We start from the raw sequence: 20,171 nt of genomic DNA on the forward strand, positions 1-20,171 counted from the left end.
TATGGCCCTGTCCAGCTCTCCTAGAGTAACTGCCTGTCTCCTGGAATCTCCTCCATGCTCTTGGGACTGTGCTGGCAGACACAGCAAACCTTCTGGCAATGGAAGATATTGGACTGCCTGTGCAACCTCTATAGCAGTGGTCCTCAACCCTGGCCTACAGGGCCCACTAACAGGCCAGGTTTGCAAGATAACTGAAATACATCTCAGGTGATATCATTTGCTGCTCAGTGATTGCAGTACTCTAGTCTGCATCTTCCCAAGGTAATACTTAAAATCTGGCCTGTTAGTGGGCCCTGAGGACCGGAGTTGAGGACCACTGCTCTATAGGGTCCAGGTATCACCTCATGCTACCAGTAGTGACACTGACCCCAGCCAAATGCATAACTAGTGAAAAACAGTCAGAAAAGATGAGCAGGAAAAAAAAAAAAATCGTCATTTGCCTCCACCTCTAAAACCAACCATTCTTGTTTTGGAGGTTGTCTCATTGTTAAATAAGGTCTTTCTAAAGCAGAAGCTTGGAAAAGTTATAGTGGTTGCAAGCCCTTACATTTACCCAGTGAAGTGACTGGCCTCAGGTGATACACAGAGATTAAACAAATCCTCCTACATAAGTTGTACCTGTTTATCTGCAGCCTTTTCTCTACAGCTGTTTAAAGTGCAGAATTTTTTTAAAGCTTGTCTGAGCTGTCAGAAAAAAAAAAAGGGGGACAGAGAGCTGAATTATGCTCTGCAAAGCTCATTGAGGGGAGCTTTGAGAGCTGATTGGAGGGAATCAGACACACCCCCTTTACAGAGCACGCAAGAACAGAGCCAAGGCTGTCAATCAGCTTGAGATCCCTCCCGTCACCTTTTTTCTCTTGGTGTCAAGAAAACTTGTCAGAAGTGATTTATGCCGACAGTAGCTGACAGAAATGACACTTAGTGCTCCTTATTGAGACAAGTACACACTATAGAGGGATACGTTTGTTCATATTTCATGTCTGAGGTTTACAACTACCTTAAAGTGGAATTCCAGGATAATCCTGAACTATTCTTAAAAATATCCCCTACCCCTCCTAACACCTGTGCTGACCTGTGTAAAAAAGATTTTGTATACTTACCTATTTTCAGCTCCCTCCGGTCCAGTCACATGATCTGACTCCCCTGTGTTAGCTAGTGGCAGCTGCAGGGGAAAGGAGGGAGCGTCAACATTGGATGGGCCATAGGAAGCCTATGGGTGACATCACCACTCCTAGGCACTGCCAATACATTTTAGAGCCCTCACTCCTTTGCCCTGCAGTTGGCATGAGCTGATACAGGCAATCATGTGACTGGGCCGGCCTGAAAATAATATACAGATCTTTCTTACTCCGGTTAGTCAGAATAGGTATTAGGAAGGGGGAGGAGCATTTTTAAACATTAGTTAGGTGTAACCTGAAATTCCACTTTAAATGTACAATCAGATTGTATAGTGTGTGGCCAGCTGTAAAATAGTTCCTGCTCTATAAGTTATCTCACCAGTCCTTAAAGCGGTTGTAAACCCAAAGTTCAAAAAAAAAAAAAAAAAACCTGCAAGACAAAAGGCATAATGAGCTAGTATGCATCGCATACTAGCTCATTATGTATTACTTACCTTAGAGCGAAGCCCCGACACGGAGCCCCGGACATCGCTGCGGGCGCTGCCATGATCCCTCGCCGTCTCTTCCGGGTTCGGCGGCTCCGGCACGGTGATTGGCTGGAAGAGACGGCTCCGGCGCGATTATTGGCCGGAGCCGCGATGACGTCACTCCCGCGCATGCGCGCGGGAGTGATTTTCCGGCAAGCTCCCGGCAAATAGATTGAAGGTCCCCCCGGACCTTCAGAGCGCATGCACCGCTCGCGCGAGCGGCTGCATGTACTGTAAATATCTCCTAAACCATGCCGGTTTAGGAGATATTATTTGTACCTACAGGTAAGCCTTATTATAGGCTTACCTGTAGGTAAAAGTGTAAAAAAGCTGGATACTACCGCTTTAAGCAGGGATGCTAACCACATTCCCTGAAAATGTATCAGACAACTAGAGGAAACATTTACAATCTGTATTTAAAATAATCAGTAAGTGGAACAGCGAGTTTGTCAGCCATTACACAAAGAATCTCATATGTGTAGGGAACAACATGGATGTTGGAATTGCTGTAATGTGGAATGTAGCTCGCAGCAACTTCAGGAGAGAAGCAATGAAAGTGAAGAGATCAAAAAACAACTTGGATTATATTAAACCCTGCGTACATAAAAGCAGACAGGTCAGGAATCTTGTAATAAATGAGAAATAGTTTTTGCATTACTGGTGAAAAGGTGGAATACCCTTTTAAGCCCTCCTATCAGAACCTAGAGTTAAAAACAGATGACACATTTAGATAACTTTTTAAAGCTGAAGTTTAATCCGCTTACAATGGATACAAAACGTCTACACACCCCTATTAAAGGTTTCTGTGATGTAAAAAAAATGACAAAGAAAAATAATTTCAGAACTTTTTCTACCTTTATTGTGACCTATAAACTGTACAACTTAGTTGAACAACAAACTAAAATCTTTTATGTGGAGGGAAGTAAAAATAAAACCTAAAATAATATGGTTGCATAAGTGTGCACACCTTTAAAATAAATTACTCTGTTGAAGCACCTTTTGATTTTATTACAGCACTCAGTCTTGACTTGGCAATATTTGCCCACTCTTCTTTGCAAAAACACTCCAATCTGTCAGATTGTGAGGGCATCTCCTGTGCTCAGCCCTCTCAGACCACCCCAAAGATTTTCAATGGGATTCAGGTCTGGGCTCTGGCTGGACCATTCCAAAACTTTAATCTTCTTCTGGTGAAGCCATTCCTTTGTTGATCTGGATGTATGCTTTGAATTGTTGTCATGCTGAAAAGATGATTTTCCTCTTCATGTTCAGCTTTACTGAAGGTTTTGTGCCAATATTAACTGGTATTTGGAACCATTTATAATTCCCTCTACCTTGACTGAGGCCCCTGTTCCCGCTGAAGAAAAACACCCCTAAAGCATGATGATGCCACCACCATGCTTCACGCTGGGTATGGTGTTCTTTTGGGGATGTGCAGTGTTGTTTTTGTGCCAAACATATCTTTTGGAATTATGGGCAAAAAGTTCAACCGTGGTTTCATCAGACCATAACACATTTTCTCACGTTTTTAGGAGACTTCAGACGTGTTTTTGCAAAATTTAGCTGGGCTTGGATGTTTTTCTTAGTAAGAAAAGGCTTCAGTCTTCCACTCTACCCCATAGCCCAGACATATGAAGAATACGGAAGATTGTTGTCACCTGTACCACACAGCCAGTACTTGCCAAATATTCCTGCAGCTCCTTTAATATTGTTGTAGGCCTCTTGGCAGCCTCCCTGACCAGTTTTCTTCTCGTCTTTTCATCAATTTTGGAGGGACGTCCAGTTCTTGGTGATGTCACTGTTGTGTCATATTTTCTCCACTTGATGACTGTCTTCACTGTGTTCCATGGTATATCTAATGCCTTGGAATTTTTTTTGTACCCTTCCCCTGACTGATACATTTTAACAATGAGATCTCTCTGATGCTTTGGAAACTCTCTGCGGACCATGGCTTTTGCTGTAGGAACTAAGAAAAAGTCAGGAAAGACCTACTAGAACAGCTGAACTTTATTTGAGGTAATCAGAGGCACTTTAAATGATGGCAGGTGTGTACTGACTCCTATTTAACATTAGCTTTAATGTGATTGCTTAATTCTGAGCACAGCTACATCCACCGTTATAAGAGGGTGTGCACACTTATGCAAGCATATTATTTTCGTTTTTTTTTTTTTTTTGTTTCTACCCTTTCAATTGAGTTGTACAGTTTATAAAAGATGAAAACATTTTTTTTTTCATTTTTTGTCAAATTTTTTTACATCACAGAAACCTTACATTTTAACAGGGGTGTGTAGACTTTTTGTATCCACTGTACATTTTTTTGCCTTCACCCTTAACATGCCAATGTCATTTTTAAAATAAAACTGGATTACATTACTTTATTTTAGACCCAGAAATGTCATCGACTCTACGCAATGCAGGTAGATCATGGCTGGTGGGAGGGGTCAGCAGGGTGCTGTACAAAGCTTCAACAAGTCTCAAGCGTAATTTTCTCACAACACACAAGTGACTTGTAGCTAGTGATGAAAATGTGAATAAAATGAACATTAAATGTGCTTATTTTTTCCCTTCCCCGATTCATCCTCCTTTTTGTTCCTCATCAAAATATTCTGCACTTCTGCGTCTGGGGCACGCACGCATGGCGCCAACCTGCTCCTGCAGTGATTGGACACAGCGGGTCCGGTGGACGCGATGTCCGCTGGGATTCGCCAATCATTCAAGGCACAGGCAGAACGGCGTTCTGTCAATGTAAACAAGGCAGATTGCCGGTCTATGACAAGGGAAGGCAGTGATCTTGTGTTTCTGCTTAGCAGGAACACTGATCTCTGCCTTCCCCCAGTACAAGCACCCCCCACACAGTTAGCAAGCACGCATGCTGCCGGTGACCTGCTCCCGCTGTGATTGGACACAGCCGGTTCGGCGGATGTGATGTCTGCCGGGACCCGCCGATCGTTTGAGGCACAGGCAGTACGGCGCTCTGCCTATGTAAACAAGGCAGATCGCCGGTCTATAACAAGGGAAGGCAGTGATCTTGTGTTTCCGCTGGTTTTCCTCCAGTACAAGCACCCCCCACACAGTTAGCAAGCACTCTCTAGAAACCCATTCAACTCTTTGATCGCTCCTGATGTTAACCATTTCCTAGCCAGTGTCATTAGTATAGTGACAGTGCATTTTTTAGCACTGATCACTGTATTGTTGTCACTGGTTCCAAAAAAAAGTGTGTCAAAAGTGTCAAAAGTGTTAGTGTCTAACTTATCCGCCACAATATCGCAGTCCCGCAGCGATCGCCGCCATTACTTGTACGAAAAAAAAAATTACATAGATATCTCCCATTGTTTGTAGAGGCTAGAACGTTTGCACAAACCAATCAATACATGCTTATTGGGATTTTTTCTTACCAAAAATATATGTAGCAGAATGCATACTGGCCTAAACTGAGGCAGAAATGTGATTTTTTTTTTTTTACATTTTTTTTTATTAGATAGGTTTTATGGTTTTATAGTAAAGTAAAACATTTTTTTTTCAAAATGGTCTGTCTTTTTTTTTTTTGTTTATAGCACAAAAAGTTAAACTACAGAGGTGATCAAATACCACCAAAAGAAAGCTCTATTTGTGGGGAAGAAAAGGACAATTTTATTTTGATACAGCGTTTCACAACTGCGCAATGTTCAGGTAAAATACTGCAGTGCCGTATCGCAAAAAATGGCCTGGTCATGAAGGGGAGTAAACCTCCCAGAGCTAAAACAGTTAAAAAACGTTGTAAAAATAAAGAAAATAATGTATAAAACGTTTCCATTTTCATTACATCCCAGAGACCCAGAGATCTGGTGGGAGGGGCCGGCAGGGTGCTGTACAAAGCTCCCTACACAGAACTCTGCCTCAGTACTCCTCTCAAGAGCCGTCAGTCCTGATGCAAGCAGTAAGACAGCAGCTGGGAGGAGTTATGCAAATGTAAAAATGCCATTTATTGGGAAGCTTAGCATGCTGCTGCTTCTCCTCCCCCAGCTCTTATGCAGCAGAGAACAGAGGGAATGTGATCAATTGTAAAAAAAAAAAAAAAAAAAAAAAGGCAATTAGAATGTTTTTTATATTATATTATATATATATATATATATATATATATATATATATATATATATATATATATATATATATATATATATATATATATATATATATATATATATATATATATATATAATATATATATATATAAATAAATAAATAACTTTACGAAAATGTTTTGCCTTTCATTTTTATTTTAAACTGAATGGGTTTTACAAGTTAATCGTTTACAATCACTTTAAAAGAGGAGCCTGTACAACTGTGCAAGACTGAAGGGAAGGCTGGAGGTGAGATTTAACATACAGGTACTCTTTCAACTACACGTTAAATAGAAAATCACTACTCACCTTTACCACACTGAGGGGCTTCCTCGACAAGTGATAGCTGGTGTAAAACACAAAAGTCAAAACGATAATGTACCCCCGATACCTACAGGAAAGAGAAGAGAGATAAAAACATTCAGAGTTCCCCTTTAGATTGTGACGGTCACATTTTTAGGATTATATATTTTCAAGGCTGTAAGTACAATTCAGTAAACCGTGCCGCAATCGGGGGTCCCAGTAGCATCTCCATAGGATGAAGCGATATAATAAATAATAAATAAATCCATAAATAGATTATTACATACAGCTAGTTGTCACCTTCTTGTCCAATCACAGGCAGGAGGTGGGTCCTAGAACAAACTATATTGCCTAACTAGGAATATTCGAGGTGGGAAGTGAAGGTCTGCTTTAAAATGACACAAAATTCTATCCTTATTTTTCAATAATAATGCATACACATCCACTACTTAAAGTGGAAATAAACTGTATCTGATCACCACCAACTGAACACACTATTTCATTCATTTGTAATATTCAAGGCAAACTCACCCATCTATCCATGTCTGTATGCCTGATTTTGCTATGAAATCATTTTGAAAAACATCCTCCAGCCATAGGCGTGCGCACAGGGTGTGCCAGGTGTGCCTGGGCACACCCTAATCACCCTGTCAGGCACAGATTCACTCTGTTTAGGCCCCTGATGTTTCACAAAATGTAAAAAAAACAATAAAAATTGGCACCTGCCACTGCCCTACTGACACTGCCCACTGCTCTGCTGACACTATCAGTATATACAGTATACATGTGTGTTTGAGCTATGGGGTGCACACCCTAATGCAATAGGCTGCGCACACCTATGCCTCCAGCATTTCTAGCTGCAGACGTCTTATTAAGGGCAGATGATTGATGTATCATTTACTTCCGGAAATCCATCTGCTCTTAGCTCAGGCATGCAAAGTGCTTAGCTGAGAAAGCCCCCTCCTCCAGATGAAATACTCCTGGGATGTATGATATCATTGTGGCCTTGGGCAAAAACCAGGAAGTGACTGAAGAAATTAAAAAGGTTCATACAATATACCTTCCTATCTTTTTACTAATGCTAGCAGCATATGGATTAAAAGATAAAAAGAAGGGCCGAATTTAGGGACATTTTCCCCCTCCCCCCAGATTTTAGTTGTGCCCCCAAGGCACTCAGATAGCGGCAGTTGACCTAAGCGGGCATTCAGATGGGGGCACTCAGATGGGGGCCTCTAATGTAAGGGGGGGGGGGGAGTAGGGTGGCAACATTTCTATATACAGTGAGATAATAGAGAACAAATGTAGCCACACATCAACAAGTAGCCAGATCACAGTAGGGCACATAAAAAAAAAGAAAAAAAAAAGGACTTTGGAGATTTGGAGGAGGCTGAGAACAACAGATAGGACATTTTGGAGTCAAGATTTCATATTTAAATCAAACTTTTTTCAAACCAGCATTTAGTGTCACTTTAAGGACAGTATGTGTTTAATTACAGTAAAACACATTGATTATACGTAAAATGAAATATCCTCACCCCTTGCAGTGCCAGTCTGGCTGCACAGTAATATACTGTAAATGTTGATATAATTTAAACTTTACTTTAGTGGTAGCAGCAACTGCCGAACACACAAGACCACCATTTGAAGTCCAAACTTCTTAGAAGGTCAGCCAACGTGCATTGTCAGAGCCGATCAAATAGTCTGCATTAGGAATCGGCAAAGCGGATATATCGGGGGCCGATATGCACTTTCCCCGATCTAGCGGAATCGGCCCCTGAGGTAAGCGATATTGCCGATATTTTCGGGAAAGTGCTTGTACCGGAGTGATGCCTGCAGCTGGAGGCATCACCCCGGTACCGGCATCCATAGCCGACAGTCGGCGGTCTTGTAATGACAACCGATGCGGCTGAGAAGCCGCTCGGCTGTCATTACAATGAGCGGGAGGGGACGTCCCCCCCTTCCGTGGCTCGTCCGGGTCTCCCGTCCCACGGGGAGACCCAGGCAACCAGCCTGCACGGTGGCTGAAGAGAAGACCCATTCAAAGCCGCATTTGGCTCCGATCGGGTCTCCATGTAAAAACCAGGAAGTGATGTCATGACATCACTTCCGGGTATTCGGCGCCAAATTAAAAAAAAATTACAGCATTCAAAACAGCCAAACTTGGCGTTTTGAATGCTTTTAAGTGCAGAGGAGGGGTTTGGGGTCTTTTAGACCCCCGGATCCCTCCACAAGAGTACCTGTCAAATAAATTAAAAAAAAATGTTTTTAATGTACGAAAATATCGGCCAATACCAATATGCGATGACCAAAATATCGGTATCGGCAATAAAAAAACGATATTGGTCGATCACTAGTCTGCATGTAATGGCTTAAAGCAGCATTAAACTGCAAATAAAAGTGTAATAGCTTTCTTGGCTGTAAGGGATAGGAGAGCTTAGTTAAAGCGGATGTAAACCCCAAAACAAACATGTAATATATTGCAGCTTATCTAACCTTAGATGCGGTGGCTGAATTTCTTTTCTTTTTTCCTTTATTTTCACCTGGTGATCCAGCCAGTAACACTTTCTGTCTTAGAGTGGCTCTACCCCACTGGAGGAGCAACAGAGCTACCCCTGGACGGCAGCATTGTCAGTCTGCGGGAAAGGGTAGCATTAAATGCACTAATATATTTTGATGGATTGGACTAAATCTGCCCATACAAGGATTGAAATTCATCTGGTTCAGCAGGGACTGGCTAAATGTATGGCCATGTATTGGCAGGCTGTTGGATATTTACTGCTTGATCAGCGCCACTAACTATAGCGGACATCGGTGATCAATGTGTTCTGACGGCGCGGGAGTGACGCCACTGTCAAAATACAAAGGCACTGCAGCAAATGTGTGGATGGGGGCAACTGATGAAAGAGGGCATTCAGATGGGGGCAACTGATGAAAGGGGGCACTCGAGTCAGCAGGCTGAACAAAAATAAATATATTATCAGGGACACTGTGGAAAAAACGAAAAGCGGGCGCACCAACCTTGCGCATTACCTAAGTGGTGTCTATTGGTATAAAAAGTAAACTGGCTCTGAGGAAGAAGGATCTGCCCTCCCGTGTCAGCCATCTGGAAGGTTCTCTGTGGAGTCATTGTGGACTTTGTTCAACAGAAAAAAAAAGGATGGTGCTCTGGCGTGCATAAATAAGAGTAAAACACCCCAAAAAGAGTTCACATATATAGTCTTAAAAATGTATTATGCACATCCAAGGTAAATAAAAACAGTTGTCATACGTTCCAGCTGAACCTTGAAGCCTCTGTATCTCCTTAGCGTGCTGTGAAAATCCCTGATGAAAGTCATGGGACACAATGTGTTAGACTCCCGCTGTGTCCGCCGTGAACACCAGAAGTCGCACTCGGATGACGTCACCAAAGGGGGCCGGAAGTCACCTGCGGAGACGAACAAGAAGCCGGGCGGGACGGAGAAAGTAATGCACTCGCTTCTATGGAGCCTCCCGTTGCCACAACTACATGTTTCGCTACTGGGTAGCTTTGTCAAGTCTTTGTCATTGGCCCCGGTCTCAGGAAGCGGCCGCACACTGGACCGTGTGAGCCTTCGCTATTGGGGACTGGCTTTTTCCACCAGAGAGTGCCCTCTTCTCTTCTCGTTCGGGATTTTGAGGTACTTGTGTCCCATGACTTTCATCAGGGATTTTCACAGCACGCTAAGGAGATACAGAGGCTTCAAGATTCGGCTGAAAAGTATGACAACTGTTTTTATTTACCTTGGATGTGCAGAATACATTTTTAAGACTATATATGTGAACTCTTTTTGGGGTGTTTTACTCTTATTTATGCACGCCAGAGCGCCATCCTTTTTTTCTGTTGAACCTTTCTATACACCATCCCGTGTTAAGGATTAGGTGATCAGCGGGGCAGTCTATATACTGTTACATCAGTCTTGCAACCTTTGGGTCAGGGCTTCACAGGAACATTGTGCCTAGGAATAGCGCCTGAACTTTTTTTGTGTTTTAATTGTGGACTTTGAAATGTTTTTATGACCTACTTGTTCACGAGTAGATTTCTTTACTTTTTATACCAATAAAAACCACTTGCGGAGTGTGCAAGGTTGGTGCGCCCTCTGTTCATTTTTTCCACAGGGTTTCCATTGGGTGTCCCAAGACCATTGGACGGTAGCAAGGTCTGTGCATTTACCCAGAGCCATAGAGATCCCAGGCAATATTTACTGCGAACACATTACTTTTGAGCGCATGAGATTTTTTTTACTGATAATCATTTCACTGATTATCAGTGTAGATGTCCCTTTCACACATCCTGGTTATCGGCTCTCCTCCCCTCACGCTGTCAGATAACCGCTTCATTGTGATCAGCTGTGATTGGACAGAACTGAGCATGTGGTAAAGAGTCGCTGATTGACTCTTTACCCCGTTCTGTGATCAGCTGTGTCTGGAGGGCAAAGCAATCACAAAGCGTGTCGCCCACCTCAGCGGGCGTGCGCAATCACGGGAGGATGTCATATGACGCCCTCCCAAAACTGACAGGCCACACTATAGGCGTCATTCAGCTATAGTCCAGTCGGCAAGTAGTTGAGCAGTTAGAGCAAACTTTTTTTTTCTTCTTCTTTTGAGATAAAAGGTTTTATATAAATAAAGGCTGATCATTTTAAGAATCCCTGTCAATGGATTGTTTCAACCCTCTAACTGTCACTTTGGGTCTATTAATGTAAGTTAAAAAATAACAGACTAACTGGCTGTATCACCACATGAAAATAAAGGGAAGACTTCTAAAAAAAGAAGAGTAATGCATTAATTACATCTAAGAATTGGTAAGCTGCAATATATTACATTTTTGTTTATGGCTTCAATGATGCCATTCCTAAGTCTCTGCATAAGCCAACTGGCCTTGGGTGACCAACACAGTCTCTCTCTGGCTCACTGGTCTTCCCGGCAACTTGAACAATAGAATCATATGAAGTGGACTCCTTTGTCCTAGTGCTTCTGTTATCCTGACCAAGTTTGAAGCTCATAAGTCTTCTTCCTGCAAGATTTATCATCCAACATGGAAGGCCCTGTTTGCCATTCTAGAAGGTCTTCAAAGAGGTTCTCTGGCTTCCAGATCCACCATTTCTAAGTGGAATCAACAGGTTGTTGTGTAGGCTCATCGGCTGTATAAATCAGATGACGATCGGCTTTTCCATTTACTAAAACAGTGAGTAGATCTTATGGCCCCTAGGGGGCTTGCCATCAGTTTTTATGTGCCTGGTGCCAATTTCTTCTTTATTTGGCAGTATAACTTTACAATGCGTAAAGTAGAACTGAAGGCACAACTTTTTTTTTACCATTTGGATAGAGTAAGGGAGGGTTATAATCCCTGACAGATTTTTTTTCGCCATCGGTGTCCCTTTTCAGAGATTTCCTGTCACTTCTTGTACCAAAGCCAAGCAGGAAGTAAGAGGAAATTCCTGAAAATTAAATAGAATTTCTTGGTTTCACTAACAACAGCAAACCGGACAAATAGAGGGTGAATCTCCTTAACGGAGGCACAGACAGCAATAAAAACTGACAGGTGTTCTAATCCTTCTCCATTCTATCCAAAACTAAAAAAATCAAGATGTGTTCCTCAAAGGACTCTGAGAAACGTTTTACAGGTAGTACAAAAAATCCTACCATTATCCTCAGCAGATGATGCATGGCTGTATCTCACCGTTTAATCCCACATAGATAAGCAATATTATCTCTGCCAATGTAAATTGAAGAAATAAAATTTCTATATATAAGTGTATACATTGGCAGCTCCATGGGATAATTGTTTTTCTATGTGGGATTAAATGGTAAAATACAGTCATGCATCCTCTGCCCAAGATAACATAGATTTACCGTTGTGGATTATTCATTATTTGCATACACTGTTGTCATATGTATACGGATGTTGCGTATCGAAGGAAATGACCTTTTGGGAATTATTGTTTGATATCATAGGAGACATTTACGTTACATGATTTGAAATGTTATTAACCCTAATGACATGCTAGAAAAGTTTATAAAATGTTTTTAAAAAGTTTATATGCAACGTGTACCGCTGTGGGAAAATAAATAAAAAGGTCAATTTTCAGTGTCCAGTGCGCCTCTGTACCCCTTTAGAGGGGTGTCCTATATCTATCCATTATTTTACATGTGTTTCTACTATGAAGGCTTTCCAAAATGTATATAGAGTTAGGACTGCATATAATACTGGGGTGCCGTGACGGGGCTCTGCAGCTTACGCATGTATTTGCAAATGTGTGCAAAGTAAACCCCTGTTTTTAATGCAAACTGTTTGACAGGAGGATTTTTCTTTTGCAGGCTGGTTGGTGAGTTGAGCTGGGAATTTTCTTTGGTTTTGCTTGACATGCGTCATTCTTTCATGTGCTCCTTGCTGCGAAGGCAAGTCATTGGTGAGGGAAGTGGCCATTTGTTTTTTCATTTTGTAAGTATAGTAAAGCAATTTTTAGGTTTGCCTAGCTAGAAATGTTTGTTTTTTTTTTTGGGGGGGGGGGGGGGGGACGCAAATGGAATTTATTCATATTTCCTCTATAAAACACAAAGGATACAAATCCAGACAGTGTGCACGAAAAAGCTTTGCAAACGCAATTATTATCTTTTAAAACATCCCGGATTTATCCCGGACTTCAGCTTTAAGGCATTTTAAAGCGTTTTTTTTATTAGAGTAGGAAATGGTTAGAACCTCTTGTGACTGACTCAGGACACCCTGACTGGGTATCTCCGCCAAGAAGCTGCTTCCTAAGCTCTGGAACATTAGACCTGTGAATCTGGCTATAGTTACCCCAAGAACTCGACAGTACAAGTTTTGGAGTCAACCAGAATAAAAAAACTGTTTATTCAAACACAGGCACAAAGAGATATACACTTTGGGACAACCCCCCCTTCTCCCCCTTAGCAGCCAATCCACATACACATATACATCCCATGATAGATTGATCTTAAGGCAGACAGAAACAATAGAACAATAGAATACAGGTACTTAACAATAACAAACCCCACCCCACCTCACTATCTAGCAAGGGTCTATGAGACACTCCTGCAATATTCTAGCAATCTGAAAAGTCAAATTGTCTATCTCTAGAGGGCCCTTCACTCTTTCAACACAAACCACACATATAGAACCTAGGATAACCGGGGTAACCCAAAATGCTGAGTCCAGTGTGGTTGTACAGAGAGTCTGATTAATGCAGACCCGACTGGGGTTCTTGGTCAGCCTGTGCCCCTAATAGACACAGGGTAACTTACACATAAGAGGGGCGTGGGAAACTGGACAAGGAGTTTCCCAACCTCTCTAAAGTAATCTGGGTTCCACAAGCCCACCACCTGAAAGTGACTCACGTCACACCTCTAATCTTCAAGATGAAGTCCAAACATTTTATTAAAGTGATCACATCACATTGATAAAGTGCAACGTACTCATGCCTGACAAAGGGGTCCAGACAGGTACCCACTCCAACTTCTGCTGGGGCCACCTAGGTGGCTCGAGTGGAAGTTCTCCTCTCCCCTTTCCTCCCTGGAATCTTCTGGGACATGTCACAGGTCCCAGAAGATTGCCTGTCCACTCAGTGCGCACCTGGCTGTGAAGCCAAAAGCTGTCACAACTGGGTGCCCACACTAGAGATGCCGGCGCAGCGGAAAGAACAGAGGCATCGCTGGACCATCAGTGTGTGTTTATTAAAAGTCAGCAGTTACACTTTTTGCAGCTGCTAACCTTTAATGAACACAAAAATAGGTGGTACTCCACTTTAAGGTAATAAACCTTTTGGACTTCATCTTAAAGATCCATGGTGTGCTTGTGATCAGTGTTGGGGTAGTTACTCAAAAAAATGTAACTAGTTACTTCTGTAAATTGTAATGAGATTACTTTACTAGTTACTGCATTTGAAAAGTAACTTCACTACTTATTACTTTACTCTTTCTTCATTTACCGTGTAGACGAAGATACATGACACTCTTTCTGCATAGAGTTTATTGTATAAACACAGGCTTTGGGAAAAATGAGAACAAAACCTGAAAAAAACAGAATAAAACATAAAGTGCAACAAAAAGTCATAAACTTCATCCCTCTCTATTCTTCGAAATAACGATTGTATCGCACGGCTTGGGTAACGCAGGAAAGCGCATTCCTATAGCCTAGTAAAGTAGTGTAGTTACCTCCTATAGCCTAGTAAAGTAGTGTAGTTACCAATATTAGTATTGTAACTAGTTACTTTACTTAGTTACCAAAAAAGTAATGTAGTTACTGTAATCAGTTACTTTGTAACTAGTTACCCCCAACACTGCTTGTGATATATGCTTTGACCTATGACGCTAACAGTCTCCAGCTGGTAGTGGCTATAGCATCCATTTTCTTCTTCCAGGAACATATGCAATGGGAATATTACATATGGTTTGAACCTCTATCTTTATTTTATTTCCTTGCTGTCAGTGTTCTGTTCAGGAGATTTCTTAGACAACTGTCATTGGAAGAAGTGTCCTCAAAGATCTCCCTTTACCTGTTCCTATAAAACATTGGGTACCCCTCAACTTCTGTGATAATGATCAATAGGATAACTAGAGTTAATCTTCCACTTGGACACACATATAAACCCAACAGGGGTACTAAATTCTGACATTTATGGAAAAAAAAAAAATTATATATATATCTCCTGATCATTTCTTCCTGCAAAAAAAATGAATGAAAATAACCACATGTAAAAAGATTCTGTAACCCACAGAGAGAACTGAGAATAATGTAACTGACAGCCAGCGCAGACAGAGAGCACAGGAAGTTACCAGCTCACAAGATTTCTGGCAGGATCAACCGTTTTATTGCATTTATTGTACAGATATAACAAGATGGTTTAAAAAAAAATGTATCAAGAGGGAGCAAATAAAAATGTAATTGTTGGGGTATACATACAAGTGGATTGTCTACCAGTACTAGCTCTGCTGCAAAATCTCTTCTGCATCTTCTATCTAACCTTCTCCACTGGACTGTACACTCTATCACAGTCTCTGGAAATGTAAAAGTCAGTTCTATGGGTTGCATCCTGATCGTCTTTGCAGAGCACTATGGAATAAATTTGTCAGTGAGTGACAGGGAATCACGTTTTCCCAATTGTCAGACAATGTTTCCAAAAAGTCACTCCCGGCCAGTCACATGACATGATGACTCAATCTCTGCACCAGATGCAACAAATCTGTCCAAACCACAAGAACAGTGAAGTTGTCTTCACACCGCTCTCTGGGTCTTGTGTAATGAGGCATCTAGAAATTTCATTTGAAATCAGTTTTTAATGCTGGTCATTTGTTGCTCTCAAGTTGTGCTTAATTTTTATGACACAACTTGTCCTACCAAGCACGCTCCACACTGATAGCAGATCTATAATAACACAATAATAAAAATATTATAGATTTAACTTCTTTTAATAAGAAAAAAAACTAAATCTTTAGCCAGCACAGTAAGCACTCATGTACACTTGCAGACGAGGAAAAGGGGGGGGGTTTGAAAAAAAAAAAAAAAATAGGGGGGGTTGAGTCACCTTTTTACCTCCCCCTCCCCCAAGAGTTGCAATCATGGCAAAGGCAGCAGGATGGGGTTGTACATGACAATTATATCCCCCTACACACCTTTACAAGGAGATGTATAGGTTCCTCGGCTGCCCGGAAAAATTTCACAAAGTGGGACATCTGGTTGGAAAAAGCGCCACTGCTGTAGACCAACAAGACTCTGAGTTTGCTACCAATATTCCTAAAGACCGGCCTATGTTTGATCTTGAACTTAACTATCCCCCCCCCCCCCGACTAATGGTGTCTCGATATCTCAGCCCATAAGGTAGTGGGGAGGGGATACTTTCCTCAGTATACTTTATTATCTTGTTATGCTAGTCCGAATAGTCTGGGTTTTTTTTTGTTTAAGTTCTATGAGTAGCAAGGGTGGGGTTTTTCTTTTTGGTTTTACTCTAGATTGGTTTGCTTTTGTGTCTTTTTTTTTTTTTTTTTTTGCGCATTTCTGTACTACCTTGAGATGGGGTATGCCCAGAGGCTCCGTTTTGTACCTCTACCTTATTTATGAAAACAATAAAAAGAAGAAGTTTAACTCCTTGGCGCCGGCCACACACAAATATGTAGCCTCTCAGTGGCCGGGCCTTGACACCGAACGGCCGCATATTTGCATGCACTAGTGCAAACAGCACTGTGCCGAGAGCTCCCAGAACAGTTACTGGCGCCTGACAGAAAACTCCCGATCGATTTCCAATCGTGTGGCCGCTGTCCAGCCAATCACAGTGGTCACATGACCTTAAGCCCTTCCATGTAAAACCCCTTAAGGGGCTGGCACCTGCAAGCTCCAAGGGGTAAAAATTTTAAAAAATTATACCCCGTAGTGTTTGACAAGCAGTACCTCCCGCCAAATGCAACCCATTTAAATAAATGGGGGTCTTGCAGTGACAACCTAGAGGTAAACCTAGAGGGAGCATCATACAGTTTGGAAAACTTCAGGAAACAAATGTTTTGGCCAGACAGTTTAGCATTTAGCCTGGGAGTAACACAGGGGGGTTAATTTACTAAAACTGGAGAGTGCAAAATCGGGTGCAGCTGTGCATTGTAGCCAATCAGCTTCTTACTTCAGCTTGTTGAATTAAGCTTTGACAAAAAAAAAAAAAAAAATCCCTGGAAGCCGATTGGTTTCTGTGCAGAGCTGCACCAGTTATTGCACTCTCCAGTTTTAGTAAATCAACCCCCATAGTGCAAGTATATTTTCCAATTTCTAGATATGTGTGAGTCCTCTTCGCCCTGGGTGGATTGTCAGATAGTTTTCTAATGTCACATGTAGATAGGATTCAGATAGTATGTCTCACCAGGGAAACTAGTGGTGCATATGGTTTCCAGAGGGCTGGGAAAAATGATATTCTTATTTATGGGTTTCGACATATTTCCTTATTTAAAAATATAAGACCAGAAGATAGTGAGGCCAAGGTGATTTAACCCAGTTAGGTCTCAAAACTTCTCTGTGATAAAGTCCTTCACTTTAGGTTATGAGTACGTGTGTAGTGGTACGTTGTTTCGGTATATACCAGGACTACAACAAGCTAGATACTATTTAGTTCCGGACCCGTCACTGAGCTCCTAGCCTGAAGAAGTCACATGATGAGTGACGTAACGTGTAGGAGGAGCCTCTGAGGTCAGATCCGGTGTCACCGCAACCCATGTTGGAGAGCAAGCAAGCTGTAGCTACTCAGCTCTTGCAAAGTCCGTATCTATGTGGAATTTACTCAAGGCATTTTACAAGTTCTTAATGTGAGTGTACTAATTTAGCTTTTAAATGAATAAAACGTTAAAACTTTGCTGCACGATGAACCTATTTTGCTTTATATGAATACCATCTATGGAGTCTGATCGCTCAGGATAAAGGATCATAAAGGGTGGATAAAGAAACAGTCCAAGGTGGACTTAGCCTTTATGCAAGTCTGTATTCTATCCCAGTCTAATCGGTCAGGATAGAGGAGGATCCAAAAGGTGGATAGAGGAGCACTGCAAGGCTGTCTTTTAGCTGTTAATGCGAATCTGTATTTTATCTCAGGTGAACGCGCATTGCACTTAATTGGATACATTGCACTTGTGGATACAAGGTGGCTGGTCACAAAATCAAGAACCACTGTATATCACAGAACGCTTATAAAAGCACTTTGAATCACTTATGCACTGAAGTTTCACAAAATTTAAAGTGACTTTATTGCGAGAAGACCCAAATTGCTTTTCTCACTGTTTTTGGTGAATGTTGTGTGTATATATATATATATATATATATATATATACACACACACATATACATACATATACATACATACACACACACACACACGTTTTGGAATCTGAAGGTTTTTTTTTTCATTAGTGTGTACTTATGTTGATGCACAATTTCACATATTGAAACTATTCTTATATATTGATTATTGCAATGTTTTATGTAGCACATGGGATTGTCACATGTATTATTATTATTATTAGCAAGGGTTTACTAGTATATACTGTACCTAAACAGCACACCACTACACACGTACTCATTTTCTAATTGATTCAAGACGCAAATAGCTTGATTTTGGTGGTTGCAGTTAGATTTCCAAATGGGGTTATTTATATTAAATTACACTAGCAGCGCACCAGTGTCCCCATTACACTCACTTTAGGTTATATGGTCATGTTCGGCATGTAGGAAGGATATCGTCAGACCGGATTGGGGTTTGTAGCTAGATTGTATTTGTCCCCAGGTTCATCCAGAATGTGTGATGTATCTGTCATTTAGTTCAGTTTAAAGTCTTAATTTGTGTTCTTTGAATTTTGGGAATCCATAGGGTCAGGTCGCAATTTTTTTCCCAAAAATTTATTTTCTTTCTAAATAAAAATAACAAAATATGTTATACTTACCTGCTCTGTGTAGTTGGTTTTGCACTGAGCAGCCCAAATCCTCCTCTTCTGAGTGCCCCCACAGCAAGCAGCTTACTATGGGGGCACCCGAGCTAAGCTGCAGCTCCGTGTATCCATTCAGACAACGAGCTGCAGTTTGTCCCCGCCCCCTCTCTCCTCCTTCACTAACTGACTTTGATTGACAGCAGCAGGAGCCAATGGTGCCGCTGTGTCTTAGCTAATGAGGGAGAGGGGGGGGGGGGGTTGGGAGTCCCAGACAGCTAGAAAAGTCATGGACATCGCTGGGTTGAGAGGGGCTCAGGTAAGCCATTGAAGGGGGCTGCCGCACACAGAAGGTTTTTTATTTTATTGCATAGAATGCATTAAGATAAAAAAACCTTCTGAGTTTACAAACCCTTTATTATAAAACCCTAGTCAGTGAATTAGCATGTAAAGTTTAAAGCTTTGCAGCCCTACCCCTCCTTCAGAGTTAGGCTGGCCATACACTATACAATTTTCTTATTCAATTTCCTTTAGATTTACCTTTAACTATGTAGTGCAAAGGCCTGCCTGATTGCATACAAATTGAAAGTGTTTAGGTATGACCTTAAATTATATGGTTTTGGTAAATCTAAAGGAAAGTTGAACAAGAAAATTATATAGTGTATGGCCAGCCTTAGACAAAGTTAAGAGGAAGTGTTTTATTTTTGGTCTACTGTTGTGCCAGATAAACTTAGTGATATGGCCTTGAAGATGCTTTAACCACTTCTGGACCGGAAGATTTTCCCCCTTAATGACCAGGCCATTTTTTGCGATTCGGCTCTGTGTTACTTTAACCGACAATTGCGCGGTTGTGCAACGCTGTACCCAAATAAAATTGATCTTTTTTTCCCACAAATAGAGCTTTCTTTTGGTTGTATTTTACCACCTCTGATTTTTTTTTGCGCTATAAAACAAAAAGTGACGATTTTGAAAAAAATAAAATAAATAAGAATTATATATATATTTAGATTTCACTTTCTGCTATATAACATTCCCAATAAAAAAAAAAAAAATTAAGAATCACATTTTTCCATCAATCCCAATAAGCATATTTTGATTGGTTTGCGCAAAAGTTATCGCGTCTACAAACTAGGAGAAAGATTTATGTCATTTTTGTTTATTTTACTAGTAATGGCGGCAATCAGAGATTTTTAGCGGGACTGCGAAATTGCGGCGGACAGATCAGACCCCCAACTGACATTTTTTACACTTTTGGGGGGGGGGGGGGTGACATTACTACAGTAATCAGTGCTAAAAATATTCACTGTTACTGTAATAATGACACTGGCAGGGAAGGGGTTTACCCAGGGCGATCAAAGGGTTAAATGTGAGCCTAGGGGGTGTTTTCTAACTGTGGGGGGGATGGGCTTGTGAAAACAACACAGAGACCTGTGTTCCTAAATGGGAGGAACACAGGAGATCTGTGTTAATAGCTGAGAGAACAACGGTCTGCTGTGTTTACAACAGCAGACCGCTGTTCTCTTTTCACGGGGAGCGACCAGGGGTGCCCGGCGGCAATCACAGCTGCTGGCCCCTTGGATCAGCTTCCCCACGCGACTCCAGGATAGCTCCTGCCAACCGCTGTACAGGTACTGCAATTCGCAGAAACCTGCCACCGTATAACTGGCAAGTGGTTAAAATTAATGTGGCAGCAGAATAGA

At 41.5% G+C, this 20,171-nt stretch overlaps 1 protein-coding gene across 2 annotated transcripts in view; it reads right to left on the reverse strand.

The window, feature by feature from the left end:
• The window catches only part of LOC309567977 (glucose-6-phosphate exchanger SLC37A2-like), a 100,368-nt gene that overhangs the window by 55,338 nt on the left and 24,859 nt on the right, over positions 1 to 20,171 (reverse strand). For both annotated transcript variants that reach the window (XM_082273533.1, XM_082273534.1), the window contains exon 2: positions 6,052 to 6,133. In XM_082273533.1, coding sequence (XP_082129659.1) covers positions 6,052 to 6,133 — 82 coding nt within the window. The remainder of the gene's footprint in view (positions 1 to 6,051; positions 6,134 to 20,171) is intronic.

This window comes from Pelophylax lessonae (genome assembly GCF_965119305.1).
Source record: "Pelophylax lessonae genome assembly, chromosome: 12".
NCBI lineage: Eukaryota > Metazoa > Chordata > Amphibia > Anura > Ranidae > Pelophylax > Pelophylax lessonae.